Source organism: Archocentrus centrarchus, chromosome 16, assembly GCF_007364275.1.
Source record: "Archocentrus centrarchus isolate MPI-CPG fArcCen1 chromosome 16, fArcCen1, whole genome shotgun sequence".
In the NCBI taxonomy this organism is placed as follows: domain Eukaryota; kingdom Metazoa; phylum Chordata; class Actinopteri; order Cichliformes; family Cichlidae; genus Archocentrus; species Archocentrus centrarchus.
Window position 1 is genome coordinate 33,494,812 of NC_044361.1, and position 16,142 is coordinate 33,510,953.

Sequence of the window (16,142 nt, forward strand, 5' to 3'; positions counted from 1 at the left end):
TTTATGTATTTCAAACGATAGAATAAAATCATTCAATGCAACGGTCCGTCCAGCTGTGTTCAATGTCAAATAAAAATAACGCATTTCCTTCGTCAATGCGAACGAAATAATATTCCGTAAGGTTTACAATCTCCTGTTTTGGTGCTTACGCAGTTTACGTAAATAGTCTCCTTCTCGCTGGTATTCAGCACGTACATGCAGAGGGATGTACGCTATCGGCCCTGTGGTCGCAGAATATGATGGGTCGCAGAATTTGGTGTAACACCTGTTTTGCTGAAGCTGGTGAGTTTTTCCGTCGCTGTTGGTCCGGAAGACTGCGGGGTTTTATTTTGAAGTTTGGAACCGGAAGTAGAATCGGGCTGAAATGACCTGAGGAAGTTAGCGAGTGTCTTCTCTCTTTCAGTAGGTTTATAGTTTTTTTTCTGCTGTGTTTCTGCTCGAAACTCTGCATTCAGTTTGAATCGAAATGGCTTCGCTAGCACCTGTAAAGGTTCAGGTGGGAAATAATTCACTTCGGAGCGTTTTAGTCCCGCTAATGAAGCTGAAGGGCGGTAGCTAAAGTTAGCTTTGACAGAGGTTTGTGGACACTTGGTGTTTGAGCCCAAAGTCCTTCTATGACTCTGTTGTCTCTAATGGCTCTACCCCGACCAGTGTTTGAACCATATTTAGCTTTTCTGTATCCTCCATAGTGGGACCCAGCTGCTGACAGCTGCTCTAAAGACATGGATGCAGTTAAAATCAGCTGCCGGTTTATTTTAATTAATATAATTGTGTTCTGAAATGGGTCTATGGCCGCAGCTCTCCATCATTTTAGTAATTGAGTAGTCCATCGATTATTCCATCAATTAATCGAGTAATTGGATACGAAATATTTTATTAATGGGTCATTAGTTATTATTAATCTCTGGCTGTCACCCCGAACCAGTCGCAGCGGATGACTGCCCCTCCCTGAGTTCTGCTGGAGGTTTCTTCCTGTTAAAAGGGAGTTTTTTCCTTCTCACTTGTCAATCACGAGAGAGGCGTATGATCTAGGTTTCAGTATTTATTAATACCAAGCTGTTAAGAGACAATCCACAAAAGTCATGGGGGAGAACGCCTAGCATATGTGTTCCCCTAACACCTCGCGTTACTCTCGACCTCGCGAGACCGACTCATACGGCAACACCGTTAGTCAAAACAGTGCATTAACACAACTGTCTACATCCCCCTTTGTAGGCCTAACATGCAAAATGAACACAACTGACTGATAGTAGGTCATTTTAGAACTTCTTGTTAGAACTTGAATTGACAATCAAAACTGAACATATCAAAATAAAACAGAGGACAACTGAGTTAAGGTGGTGCATAAACGTTACAGTCTAGAGCGAAACAGCTACTCATTCTAACCAACAAAATATAACAGTTTACACCATGTGTACATTTAAGCCACTTATATAATGGTGCCTTAATTTAAGTTTTACTTTCAGTCCAGGTACTTTCTGTTTGGCTTGGAAACTCTGCCAAATCTGGTGACATATGTGGATGTGGAAGGCTGTGCCACGCTTTCTCTCCGACTCTCCTGCAGTACACTGTTGGGACTCTTTTCTGCAGTAGTTGGTATTTGACACTGTTCTGGGTATACATGTTCCGCGTCAGGGTTTGTTGTTTCAGGTTGGTGTTTATTTTGAGGTTGTTTCTGTTCGCTTATATGTGTGAGTGGCTCAGAGGGTCGAGGAGGTTGTGGTTCCATCACTGGCAGGAGGTGCTTTCTGTTACGTCGGTACTCTCTCCCTTCAGACTCAACTACATATGAGCGTGGTTCATTGCATCTTCGCCTCACGATGCCCATCCTGTCATATCCTTTTTCCGTTTGGAGTCTTACTACTTGATGTGGTAGCAGGGGAAGTAAGGGTTTGCTGGACTTGTCATAATAACGTTTCTGTGTCTCACGTTTCTTTGTGAGCTGGGCGTTGACATAAGCCGTTGATCTTGCTGCAGGTTTTAACAGATGTTTGCAGATGGGCAGGACCGTCCGGGTCCGCCTGGACAGCAGTCTTTGTGCGGGAGAGCCCAGGATCTTGTCCCGTGGTGTGTTACGCAGGCATAGCAGGTTCAGGTAAAAGTCTGTCCCATCCTTTTTGTCGTCTCCAGCAGCTTTTTTGCACTCTGTACGGCCCTTTCACTGAGGCCGTTGGACTGCGGGTAGTCGGGACTGCTCGTCACATGTGTGAAGTCCCAAGATTTGGTGAAGTCACGGAATGTCTGACTCGTGAACTGAGTGCCGTTGTCTGAATACAATTTCTGTGGTATGCCCTGAACAGAGAAATGTCGTTTTAGTTTGTTAATTACACTTAGGGAGGACATGTTGCTGAGCTGGTCAACTTCAAACCACCCTGAGTACGAATCCACGAGTACAAGGTAGTGGTGGTTCTCCCATTCGAATATATCTGTGGCAACGACAGACCAGGGCAGATCAGGGACTGCGTGTAGTTTTAGTGGTTCTCTTTGTTGGTGTGGTTTCAGGCTGTTGCAGGTACTGCATGCTTGTATAGCAGTCTCCACATCCTCATTTATTGAAGGCCAGAATGCGCATTCTCTTGCCCTCCTCTTTGTAGCTTCCACACCTGGGTGGCCCTTGTGTAGCGCCTTAATATACTCGGAATGCAAGGAAGTAGGGATGACAGCTCTGTGCCTTCGCATGATGATGTCATCCTCGACGGTGAGTGCATCGCGGAGATTGAAATATGGTTTGGCCTCTACGGGCACTCTCCCTGTGCACCTGGGCCATCCATTTCTGATAAACTGGGTGATTGTCTGGAGGACTGGGTCCGTGGCTGTGTGTTCACGCAGTTCAACAAGCCGCCGTGGGGATATCAGTTGGACTGACATCACCTCAAACTCGTGCTTTTCCTCATCTGAAGGACCCACATCACGTCTAGGTGCGCGTGAGAGGGTGTCAGCCAGGTAGAGGTGTTTCCCCTTTTTGTACATCAGGGTCAGGTTGAATTTCTGCAGCGTCAACATCATGCGCTGCAGACGTGCAGGGATTGCATTAAAGGGCTTACTGTGGATTGTGACCAAGGGTTGGTGGTCAGTTTCAATCACAACGGGTTTGCCATAGATGTAGTCATAGAATTTGTAACAAGCAAAGACCACTGCCAGTAGCTCTTTTTCAATTTGTGCGTACCTCCGTTCTGTCTCGGTCAGTGCGCGGGATGCAGTAAGCCACTGGCATGTCGTTCTGAAGGCAGGCAGCACCTAAACCATGTTGTGATGCGTCACAGGTGAGAGTCACAGGTTTTGTGACGTCGTAGTAACAGAGCACTGGCGGCCTTGTGACACACAACTTGAGTCCATCAAACGCATCCTGTTGGTGTTGCGTCCAGCTCCAAGCCACATCCTTGTGTAGCAGTTGCCGTAGTGGCTGCGTCAGCTCGCTCAGGTTCGGGATGAATTTACCCAGGTAAGTGACCATTCCCAGAAAGCGCTGCAAGGCTGATTTGTCCTCTGGAGGGGGCATTTTATTGATTGCTGCTATTTTTGTAGGATCAGCTTTGAGGCCTGCCTCAGTGAACACGTGTCCTACGTAGCTCACCTCCCTGAGCCCGAATTTGCATTTTTTTCTGTTGAGTCTGAGCTTTATTTTTCTGGCCCGGTCCAGAACCATTCTCAGATTTTTCTCATGCTCTTCTGCGTCTCTACCACCAATAATAATGTCGTCCACGATTATAGCGCAGGGGTATCCGGCGAATATTTGTTCCATGGCTCTTTGGAAAACCTCGGAGGCGGTATTGATGCCAAAGGGCATCCTGAGGAATTTGAACCTGCCGAAGGGGGTAGTGAATGTGGTGTGGAGAGATGAGGCACTGTCTAATTTAATCTGCCAGAATGAGCTTTTGGCATCAAGGACGGAGAAGACAGTGGCGCCTGACATTTGCGCTGCCACCTCCTCTACTGTACGCATTGGGTGATGGGGGCGCATTAGTGCTTTGTTTAAGTTTCGTGGGTCTATGCATAAACGAACCTCATCTGTGTCTTTCTTGTGTGTAGCAACCATATTAGAGACCCACTCAGTGGGCTCGTCCACTGGTTCGATTACTCCAAGGTCCTGCATTCTCTGGAGTTCCAGTTTCACCTTTTCCTGCATTGCCACAGGAATGCGGCGGGGGGGGTTGATGGCTGGCACCACGGTAGGATCTAACTTCATTACATAGGTTACAGGTAGATCACCAAGTTCATCTGTAAACAAGTCCGCATATTCCTTGAACATCCTCTGTGATATTGTTTGATCCTGAACAGTGTCTATGTGGTGCACATCTTTGCTAAAGGTGACCAGTTTCATCTTCAGGCTGTCTTGTAAGCCTAGTATAGGCTGTGCACTTTTGTGAATAACTTGGAATTTTAGCATGTGGTACTGGCCATTGAGCTCACATTGCAGAGTCACTGTGCCAATTGACTCGATCACAGTCCCACCAAAAGCAACAAGTTTTATCATTCTACTTGGTTTGCATATTTCTTCATGTTTTTGATGGTTTTGTATGTATCGAGGGAGATCACGTTGCATTTGGCCCCAGTATCAACTTTTAATTCAAGGCTTTTGTCATTAATCATTACAGTGCAGTGTCCTTCCCCTTTGTAACAGTCCTCAGTGTGTATAGTGTCGATATTGTTGTTTCCCTGTATTGACAAGCCCTCAACCATAAAAGTGTCAGTGTCAGAATCTGCCTCTGTCAATAGCTGATTTACTTGTCTGCTAGACTTGCAAACTCTTGTAGATCTGCACAGCTTCTTGAAATGGTTGTAATTCCCACAGCCGTGACACTGCTGACCAAAGGCCGGGCATTGGTGGCGTTGGGCAGGGTGTGTGCCTCCGCAGTAGCTGCAGTTTGAGATCGGTGTACTTTCCGGTTTGGCTTTAAATTTCAACTGGCCTTTGGGTTTGTTACTGCGTTTTATCTGCATGGTATCCACACTGGCAGCTGTCGCATATTTAGGTGCAGAGAGGGTTTTTGTATGTTGGTCTGTGAGCTCACTTATTTGGCAGATACGTATAGCCTTTGCTAGCGTGAGGTCAGTTTCTTTGAGTAAGGAACGTCTGACACTGTCATTACATATTCCAACGACCAGTCTGTCTCTAACAAGTTCATCCTGTAATTGGCCGAAGTTGCACGTTTTGGCAAGGTTTTTCAGTGTGCTTACGTACGATTCAACTGTTTCTGCTGGTTTTTGGCATCGAGAATTGAAATTGTGTCTCTCCATTATCACGTTTGTTTCCGGGTTACATATTTCTCTAAATTTTCGTAGCAGGCAGACGGGATCCTCCCGGGACTCCGCCTGTGTGATGACGTTTTCGCCATCTGTGACCGCGGGTGCATATGTGAATGACTGTTCCCTTTCTATAGCCTCCGGTCCCGCCAGATTGAGGAGTATGTATGCTCTCGTCTTGGCAGGCTTATCACTGTGTGCAGCGGCGATAAATATTTCGTATTCACGTTCAAACTTACGCCAGTTTTCTGCTACATTTCCGTCAAAGACGAGGGGATCGGGACATCTGAATCCATCCGCCATTCCGGCGATTTATTCACCTCCTTTCCTGGTGCCGAGTTGTCTGTGAAATTCCGTCCGGCTCAGTCACAGCGAGGGATATCCCACTTCTGACACCATGTCAATCACGAGAGAGGCGTATGATCTAGGTTTCAGTATTTATTAATACCAAGCTGTTAAGAGACAATCCACAAAAGTCATGGGGGAGAACGCCTAGCATATGTGTTCCCCTAACACCTCGCGTTACTCTCGACCTCGCGAGACCGACTCATACGGCAACACCGTTAGTCAAAACAGTGCATTAACACAACTGTCTACATCACTGCTGCCAAGTGCTGCTCATAGGGCGTCGTTTTGACTGTTGGGCTTTCTCTGTATTATTGTAGGGTCTTTACCTTACAACATAAAGCACCTTGAGGCGACTGTTTGTTGTGAGTTGGCACTGTATAAATAAAACTGAATTGAATTAATGAGCAATAATAAATATTCAAAAGACAAAAAATACACAGGTCTTTTAAATTAAATTGCTTGTTTGTTTCCATTTTAGAAACTGCAGTTTGTAGTAGTTTATCAGCACACACCTGTCAGAAAAAACAAACCCTTTCACTGTATGTATGTCCCATATCAAAATCATATTAAAAAAACATTTCCTTAAATGTAAAAATACACAATCACAAGTACAGTAATGTCAAAATAAAATACACATGCAACCTAAACTAAGGTGTAAACAAAGCCTTCACTGTCCTCTTGTAAGGCTTTCAGTAGTTCTGACAGTGTTGTAGCTCCTGGATGAGGTAGATTTGGTGTGTGTTCAAGTGTTTTTGTGTACTCATATGTGTGTGTGTGTGTGTGTTTAAGTGTGCTATTGAATGAGTGAGTATGTATGGTTGTAAGACTGTAAAGGAGCATGTGGTGGCTGCAATAATGAAAAGTAAGAATATCAGCATTCTCAGAGCTCTGGTTTGTCCGATTCAGCAATGCTGCTGCAGAAAAAAGACGTCCTGATGGTGTACATGATAATAATTAATGTTAATAATAATTCACTGTCCAACCCAACAACCCTCACAGTTTTACTGACCCATGCATTTACACAAGGACACCCGAGCGCTGCAGACTTTAAACGAAGCAAAAAATTTGCATCAAAGAACGTTTTTTTTCATTGTGTTATTTGAGTTACTTGATTATTCATTGCAGCCTTAAATGGGTCATTTCTGCTTTTTGCCATCTCTGTGTTTTTATTCTGGGACTCTGGTGGCTTGAATTAGCAGCTTTATTGTTCATCATATTATCATTTTTGATTTGCAACACATTATAAACACTGTATGGTCAAACTGTGGTCATGTGTTCAGCTCCCACAGACAGACGTGGTGATCGCGGTCGAGGAGGTGCCATGGATAAAGTGAGGAAGATCCTGGTGTATGTGTGTAAGGACCGAGCGACTCCACAGCGAGCTCAGTTCGTGCAGGTTGGTGCAGACGCTGTTTCAGACCCTCACCCTCCTTTAAAGGAGCAGAGGGGACTCGATCACTTTTCTTCTTCATGTGCCTCAGAGTATAACGGGGCACTTCACTGACAGCGCCGATGATGAGGTGGAGGTGAGCTGCACGCTGGAGAAAAATCAGTTCATTCTTTACAAAGGAGACAGAGGTCAAAGGGTCCCTCTGAAGGTCAGACACACTCAGTATTCACCCCTCTGTCACGAGTATTTACCCCATGACGTTAATTTACATGCTGTAAAAGGGTTGTTCATTTCTCAGAGGCCTGCCTTCTGTCCCATCAAACACCTGCCAGCCACAGAGGCAGCTGCAATCCCACAGGATGTTCAACAGCGTGGCGTGGATGTGGGCGTGGCCATCATCCTACAGACAGCCAATCAGAGAGTGCTGCTGACTAGGCGGGCGAAGGAGCTTCGGATATTTCCCAACGTCTGGGTTCCTCCAGGTTTAACACACACAGATCTCTGTTTGCACACATATTTATTTAACACACAGACACACACACAGATGTGTGTTTTTTTGCTTTGTAAAGCTCGTGTTTTGTTGACTTTTAGGTGGCCATGTGGAGCTAGATGAGACGGTAAATAATTCTTTGTTTCTGGGCATGATTTTCTTTGTGAAATCAACTTGCTAACTGCAACAACACAAATGTAGGTTAAATATGGTGTAATTGTGTGAACTTTATTCCTGTATTTGTGTGAAGCTTCTGGATGCAGGTCTCAGGGAGCTACACGAGGAAACTGGACTCAAACTGGAACCGGAGCAAGTTTCTCCAAAAATCCTGGGACTGTGGGAGGTGAGACACACACACACACACACACACACACACACACACACACACAGCATCACCTGTATATGTTTTTTGATGATGTGTGTGTGTGATGAAAAGCAAAACTGTGTGAAAAGGTTGGGATGCTGTTTAAAGTGTAAATCAGAGTGAAGTCATTTGAACTCCTCCCTGCCTTTTCATATTTGGCTGCTAACCAGCCCAGAGCGAGCTGGAGGTCATCGCTCGATGAAACCAACAGAACCACATCAGCCACAAAAGGCAGAGGTGATCCTGAGGCCACCAAACAGGAACCTCTCTGCCAGTTTGCTGGACCTATAAACTCTGTCCATTAAAGTTATGAACAGAATCTGTGGCAAAGGGGATGAGTCTGACTTATTATACTTTTTATATATTTCAGTCAAATATACCATTAAAATGATTTGCAGATCATTCCCTGCTGCTGTTTTTTACATTGTACTCTGTGTCCTAATGTCCTTGAAGTGGGGTTATATATGTCACAGCCCTCTCTGCCTTCCTTCTGTCAGTCGGTGTTTCCTCCCATGCTGTCCAGAGGTCTTCCTCAGAGACATCACATAGTCATCTACATGCTGCTGCACTCGTCCCTCACTCACCTGCAGCTACAGGTAACAGCTGACAGTGTCTCAGCCTGTCTCCTCTCTGGTGGTGGGCGTGATCTTTGCATCATTTAGTGAAACTGCTGGAGATGACTTTTACCTGATTCATAGTGCCATATACATCATATACATCATGCTGGATGATGATAGAAATGAGCTCAGTGGCTTTGGACAAAGCAAACACAACCTCTGTGTTGTTATTGTAGCCCCTTAACTGGCCAGGGCCCAGTGACCGGGCCGTTTGTAGTCCCTTTTATATGGCAGGCTTAGACCCCTCCCATTTTATTTGACACGTCATTCGGCCAATCATGTAACTGGCTGCACACCAAATCACCTGACAAAGCTACGTGACGCCCTCTGAGTATTATTGGGCTCTGGGAAACCATTTCTTAACATGATTGGCCGAATGAGGTGTCATCAAAATGGGCGTGTCTAGCCGCCATATAAATGCACTTGATTCGGCTGCGGACCAACGCGGTCGGTTTATAGCCTATGAACATAGTGTGGCAAAAGTACTGACATCCTTACTTAAGTAGAAGTACAAGTAATTTTGTTAAAATACTTGTAAAGTCGAAGTAACTGGTTCAACTCTTTACTTAAGTAAAAGTAAAAAAAGTCAAGGCTCTGAAATTTACTCAAAGTAAGAACGTAAAAGTAGCTCTTTGGAGGACGTTTCTACCTGCTATGTTTTGTGTAAAGCTAACTGACCTTATTATATATTATTGTAATAATATAAAATAAATACAATGATAACACGAAACGTTATTCCAATCTAAATTTTAAGTCTATGAATGTAACGCAGCTTGAAATCACAAAATGTGAAAGGTGAAAGGGATTTAAACACAGCTCTGTTCTCTGTGTCCTCCATGGTAGAGGGTGACTGTGTCTCCACCTAAACACAAACATGAGGATACTCAGGGGTACAGTGGGATTCAGAAGCTGGAGGAACCCTAAGATCTGCAGTGGCTCTGCATGGGGAGAAGAATCACAACTTTCTATTGTGAGCTGCAGTAAATGATGTTGGTGTGCAGGCTGTGATCAGCTGACCTGCTGCTGCTGCTCTGAGGTTTACTGCTCTGTGTGGATGAACTGAATTAACACAAAGATGTAACCCAGTATTTCACAGCTATCTGAGCGGATCTCCATCCCCTACACTGACAGCATACAGGCTGTAGAAATGTTGGATTCAGTGATCTCAGCATCAGCAGCTTTGATTCAAACTCATCTCTGCTGCACTGATGTAACCTGTAACTCTGACCATGAACACAAAGTGCACCAACACAGAGCTTTACTGTAAATACAGTACAACAAGATAACCTGTTTATTACGTACTAAACTGCAGTATTTTCATACAATCTTTGAATAACACAAAGTCAGCATACTTCTGTTTATTTTCCAGTCCTTACCTTTAAATCTAACCTCTCTTCTTCCTCTCCTGTCCCCTTTCTCCATCTCTGAGTGAACTTCTCTCTCTTTGCTCTCCCTGACATGCAGCAGCTCTTCTTTTAGCTAGTAGACACACTGTGTGACAAACTGCACACACTTTGTGTGTTTGCTCATATTTGTTGAGCATTTAAAAACGTTGCATTTACCTGCCACACGTTACTCCCTTCATGCTCGCTCCTCTTCAGTAGCGCTAGAGCTGTTTATGTCCTGCGAGCATAACTTACGGATTCGGTCCGGCCCGCTGTGACCCCTGATTATAGCGCTATAAATGAGACATTAATTACATGGGTTTGTGTATTTAATCCCTTAGTACCCGATAAGCCCCGGTGATGGAGGATACGCCAGTACGATTGTCTCTTATATGTTAATATTCCTCCGTTTAGGCTCAGATCGCTTGATGACTGACGGCGCACTGACCGGAAACGCAAACTTCTCCCTGACGTGTTAAAAAGTAACGAGTCTGTTTTGAAAATGTAAGAAGTAGAAAGTACCGATACTTGTGTAAAAATGTAGGAGTAAGTAATAAGTACTCAGAAAAATAAATACTCAAGTAAAGTACAGATACCTAAAAAATCTACTTAAGTACAGTAACGAAGTATTTGTACTTCGTTACTTCCCACCTCTGGCTATGAAATGGGTTGTTCAGAGCCAATAATAACCAGAGGGTGTTATGAAGTTGTTTCAGGTGATTTTTTTTGCTGCCAGTTAAAGGGTTAATGTAATTATGAGTGCATATGGTTTAATTTACCTCACTTCTTTTGAATGTACCCCTCTGTCTTTTATATTTACCCTTTTGTCTTTAACATTTGTCTCTGTTTTTTGTAAATTTTCATAATTTTGAAGCGACTTTTGCAAACCAGGCTCTTATGTTATTCCTCTCCTGTTGTCCCCCCCCCGCGCAGCCCTCTCTCAGGCCTTCGCCTGCTGAGGTCAGTGCCTGTCTGTGGGCTGACAGCCGGCTGGTCAGAGCCATCGTGTCTGCTGTGGACGGCGAGGATGCCGAGGTTCGGCTGGACGACCAGCCGGATAGCATCAGGTATCACAGGTTTAGATGAGAGCTGGAGTCGGGTATCTGGTGCTCATTAGTAAATCAGATCAAATCAACTTGTTAAATGTAGAAAAAAGTCAATTTTTATGTTTTGATTTTGCAGCCTTTCTATAAAAATTGATATATATTTTTAATGTCTACTTGTCTGTGGTCTTTTTGGACGTCTGTCTGTGTTTCAGTGTGTCGCAGGTGTCTGCAGATGGCGCTCTGACTGAGTCTTTGATGCCACTGGCGGTCTTCATCAGTCGGGCGCCAGCCAGCGGTCCCGATGTGGAGCGGGTCAGCACCGGGACCAAGTTTGCCCTGGAGCTGTGGCTCAGGACCTTGGATGAGCCTGACCTCTGACCTTGAGCCGCCATCTAAAACCCCACCCTGCAGGCATCAGGAAGGACACGCCAGGATGAGAGAAATGATTTTGCTGTGAATCCCACTGCTGTTCTACACAGAAACATTTAAAATAGAAATGACTTTCTATTGTTACTTCAGACCAGCAGGTGGCAGTGCAGACCAGGTGTGGCTGGCAGGCTGTTTATGGGGACAGGAGACGCTGCAGCAACTGACGTGGTGGTTGTTTAATGGGCTTATGGGTATTTTCAGCTCAAGACTCAAATCAGATTCATGTAAAGAAAGTAAAACCAAGAAAAAAAAGAACTTTTATCAGATGGCACTCTGAAGCAGCTTATGTTGGAAAATGACTTGTACAGAACAGATAGTGTCCCAGTTATGTATAATAACTATATGTATAATAAAATGAGTGTTTGTTTTGGTTTTCCAAAATTCTGGTTCTGATAAGAATGAGACAATCCCAGACTTTTATTATCTAAAATAATCATGTTATCCAAATAAAACATCAAATGTAATTCTTTTGTCACATAAATGCTATTTTTAGTTAAATATGACAGTTTCCAAATTATTATCTACCATGTACATCTGCTGAGGGAGACTCTGTGGTGTCACGAAAAGAAAAATGGATTTTTTTGAGAAAACAATAAATACTCAGCCCAGAACTTTTCTTTATGTAATTGATTGAACAAAAGTTGACATGTACAGTACTGTGCAAAAACGTGACCACATATTTTTTAAAATTTTGCTCCCAAGCAGCCAGACTTTCTCGTAACTTTAAAGTACTCTTGAGGAACTGTTCTCCAGATTTCTGAAGGTCTTTCACGGTTCTTTGGACACTGGCTGCTTTTTCATTTTCAGTCCAGTCCTTGTACATGACCATTTTTTGTGTTAAGCCTCTGCACTCTGACCTATGACTCATCGAAGTATAAAAAGGCTCCTAACACAGGGATGAACCAGCGTTGAGTCAACACACAACAGATTACTTAGCACAGAACCAGTTTTAAATTAGTTTTAAGTTTCAAAGTCCACATTGATGGCAGGACTCGAGGTTTCCCAGCAGACCATTGTCCAAAGCATCACACTGACTCTGCTGGACTTCTTCCCACAGTGAATTCTAGTGCCAAGGGTTCCCCAGGTAAGTGACACTCACACATACACACCCGGCCATCCACGTGATGTAAAAGAAATCTTGACTCATCAGAGCAGGTGACCTTCTTCCATTGCTCTGTGGTCCAGGTCTGATGCTCACTGGTCCGTAATTGGCGCATTTGGCAGTGAAAAGGGGTCAGCATGGACACCCTGACTGGTCTGCTGCTATGCAGCCTCATACACAACAAACTATGATGCATTTTGTATTCTGACACCTTTCTATCAGAACCAGCATTAAGCTTTTCAGCAGTGTGAGCTACAGTAGCTAATCTGTTGGATTGGCCCACACAGCATCAGTGAGCCTTTGCTGCCAATGACCCTGTCAATGGTTCACTGCTCCTTCCATGGACCACTTTGATAGATACTGACCACTGCAAGCTGGCAACGCCCCACAGCAGCTGTAGTTTTGGAGATGCTCTGACCCAGTGGTCTAGCCATCACAGTTTGGCCCTTGTCAAATTCACTCAAATCCTTACGCTGCCCATTTTTCCTGCTTCTAACATCAAATTAGAGGAAAAAATGTTGACTTGCTCCCTAATATGTCCCACCCACTAACAGGTGCCATGATGAAGAGATTATTCACTTCACCTGTCAATGGTCATAATGTTAAGCATAATCAGTGTGTTGCCTTTATCGCACTCAGAATCATTTGTTACTGTTGTCAGCCTTATGTTGGCTCTGATATGGTAACTGGACCAGTTCTTATATAGCACTTTTCTACTGTACATGCCTCATTCACAAGCACTTCTTTCCAGGGCAAAGTGATTTCTATCTGACATCCACACATATTCAGTCTCCCAACAGCTGCACTGGCGCAGCAGCCAGGAATCAAACCACCAACCTTCCGATTAGTAGGTGACCTGTTCTACCTCCTGAGCTACAGCTAAACATCTCTGATAAACATGAGGTCTGCTGTAGCATGGCTGTAATCAAGTCCATTTCCTCCTGCTAAATTGGACCTTTACTTGTTCTCAGTTGTAATTGTTACAATGATTCTGAGTCAGATACAGCAAATATTTGGTTATTGTTTAGATAAGTGTAACCCTGAAGTCATAAATAGGCTGCCAAGGACATTCTGGTTTTAGGGATTTAGTGAGGCCCAGTCACACACCTTATCAGGTCATAGTGTTTGTGGGATCCATGGAAACTAAATTATATCACTTTAATTTAATTACATTTATTTATATATAAAAAGCATGTCCCTGAACACGAGCTCAGTCCCCTTCTTACCAGTCATTTCAGCTTTAGGCCGCAGGCTGAGAACAATAAAGGTTTAGTTTGGCAGGAGGAAACTGACCTGTGACCCAGAGCTGAGATGACTGCAGGAAGACAGCTGAGCTTAATTTCAGTATTTCATGATATACATGGTGTTTTATAGGTTCACTGGAGATTATAGACAATGAATGTAATTAAAAATGTATATTTGTTACCATGGCAGCAGACTGTAGTCCATCCTGAAGGAGTTCAACATCATTATTGAGTACCTGTTGAACAGCAGCATCATCTCAGTTCAACAACTATCACCAGAGGCAGATGCAACAGACAGAAAGACGGGTACTTGTATTACTCAAATATTTCCTGTATCCAGCTCAGAAATCATTGCTGCTTCTGACTGAGTCAAGCTGGCTCTGACACTGCTCACAAATTCAAAGCGAGCTTTGGCACTGCTTTAAACCTTTACCTGTTTTCAACTATAACATAACTATAACTATAACTGACCCAAAGCTGAATAACTGGCAGGAAGACGGCTGAGCTGATGTCACACATGGTGTTTCATAGGTTCACGGGCTGATAGTGTTGTAGTACTCGAGATCGGTCCTGGTCTCGAGACCGGTCTCGAGACCGCTTTTTGATGGTCTCGGTCTTGTCATGGACTCGACCGCATTTGGTCTCGGTCTTGTCATGGACTCGGACCTTGAGGACTCGGGATTTTATTTCAAGACCAGTCAAGACCACAGCTGTGGAAATATCACTAAATTGCCAGAATACTGTCCAATTTATTTGTTAACATCTTTGCTTTTATTGGATGCAAAACGTACTGATTCAAATCCCACAAATATTGCGCTCCTCTGCCTCTCAAAGGAGCGCACCTCACAGACTCCGCCCCGGCTAGGTCGCTGCTATTATCGCTGCTTACGCCTGTATCATTTCACCGCAGTTTGCAATCTACCACAGAGCACGGACAGTTTCATTCACAGTGTGTACGTTTGATCTCACTATGGTCACGCGTGTGCTGCATAAATCGAAATAACCGCATGAACACGAAGAGAAGTAAGAGGGAAAATGAAGATCAAAGGAAAATTTCAGGCTTCCGATTCAACAAAAAAATCCCAGCATGAAAGGTAAATACCAACCTTCATGTATTTTGATACACAAACTAAAAATTTAATGCAAGTTTTAGGGCTGCAACGATTCTTGGAATAACGCAATTCGATTATTAAAAATCCTCGACACAAATTTGTTGCTTTGATGTTTTGTTTCAGCTCTGCAGCTCAGGTGTCTCTGTGTAAGCGGAGCATTTCCAAAAAAAACAAAAACGAGCCTTTAACACGAGTGGATCGCTGAGATGTTTTTTCACGCCCCCACTTCTCTGTGCTGTGAGTGCGCATGTTTGAATGTGCGCGCGTGTTGTGCAGAGGATGTCAGCTGTTATTTTTTTCTTTACGTCAGCTGTAGCCACCAGAACAGATCTATAACCACAGTGTACTGGGGAAAGGGGGGCTGCCATTAGCACTAGCAATCATTCGGTGCCCCCTCCACCACCATCAGTACAGAGGGGCTCCGTCAAAATGTTTTTATCAACCACCTGATCAACAACATGAAGAACAGAGAACTTTGTAGCTGCTCCATCCACACTGTTTGTTTCACACAGAGAAACATCTGCAGTACGGAAGTTAAAATAAGCTGATGAATTGTTAAAATGAAAAATTATTTCTTATCCAATTACTTGATTAATTGACGGAATAATCAATTAAATACTTGATTACTAAAATAATTGATAGTTGCAGCCCTACTTGTATTCAGAAAGCCATAGTCAAACATTAGTTTTCAGCACCAGTAGAGCTATGAGAGGCCTTCAAGAATAAAATACTACAGTTCCCAGCAAGATGATGTCACTTCCTATTGTTGCATTAAAAACGTGATAGTTTATGCTCACAATATGGTGGCTGATATTCAAATGTAGGAAATGCTATTAGCAGCCGAGGAATCTGGACTATGTTTTTGTTGTGTATTTTTTTATGTGATTTCTGCAAACACAGTGGAAGGAAACGGCACTCTGGGACACATTAAATGCGTGATGTATAAATGTAACTTTTCTGGATTATATGTAAAAATGATCATTCTATCAATCTAATAAGGCCTGATTTAGAGTTCTGCATTGATCCTTTGTGTATAACTGAAAATCCTCTCTGAAGCAAACCTGACATGCACCTTGAGAAATGTAATTACACGTCCAAAAAAACTGATTACTGCTTTCTGGTTATGTCTTAGGCCCCATCACTCAATTAACAAGTGGGAGCGGCATTTGGTGGTTAGTATTAGCTTACTAATTAGCATTAGCATTAGTGCTGGGGTGAGAAATATTTCTTGCTAGAACCCGGAAGTTACCATGGCCACCACCAATGGTAACAGCAGAGAAGTAAGTAAGTTGTTTCTCCGCCATTAGTACATTGAGCTAGTGGTGGGCAGATTGATCCTGATATCGATAATATGGATGCCAACGTTGTATT

General features: G+C 43.7%; 1 protein-coding gene across 4 annotated transcripts; it reads left to right on the forward strand.

The window, feature by feature from the left end:
* The first annotated feature begins 281 nt into the window (after positions 1 to 281).
* Positions 282 to 11,777, forward strand: LOC115793766 (nucleoside diphosphate-linked moiety X motif 17-like). 4 transcript variants are annotated; one of them, XM_030748868.1, is made up of 9 exons: positions 282 to 402; positions 6,873 to 6,988; positions 7,074 to 7,190; positions 7,281 to 7,464; positions 7,574 to 7,599; positions 7,723 to 7,815; positions 8,334 to 8,432; positions 10,772 to 10,905; positions 11,097 to 11,777. In XM_030748868.1, the coding sequence occupies exons 2-9, from the start codon at positions 6,914 to 6,916 to the stop codon at positions 11,260 to 11,262; spliced, it is 894 nt and encodes a 297-aa protein (XP_030604728.1). In that variant the 5' UTR covers positions 282 to 402; positions 6,873 to 6,913; the 3' UTR covers positions 11,263 to 11,777. The 4 variants fall into 4 exon arrangements, with proteins under 4 accessions (XP_030604728.1, XP_030604729.1, XP_030604730.1 ...); XM_030748869.1 differs by having other exon boundaries at positions 362 to 496; XM_030748870.1 differs by lacking the exon at positions 282 to 402 and adding an exon at positions 444 to 576.
* Positions 11,778 to 16,142: the final 4,365 nt, after the last annotated feature.

Excerpts from the sequence above, each read along its gene's own strand:
- LOC115793766 (XM_030748867.1), top strand. The coding sequence starts at position 5,321 with ATGACGTTTTCGCCATCTGTGACCGCGGGTGCATATGTGAATGACTGT. Across the intron at positions 5,406-6,872 it reads CGGTCCCGCCAGATTGAGGA|CTCCCACAGACAGACGTGGT; the intron begins GTATGTATGCTC and ends TCATGTGTTCAG. Across the intron at positions 7,465-7,573 it reads CAACGTCTGGGTTCCTCCAG|GTGGCCATGTGGAGCTAGAT; the intron begins GTTTAACACACA and ends GTTGACTTTTAG.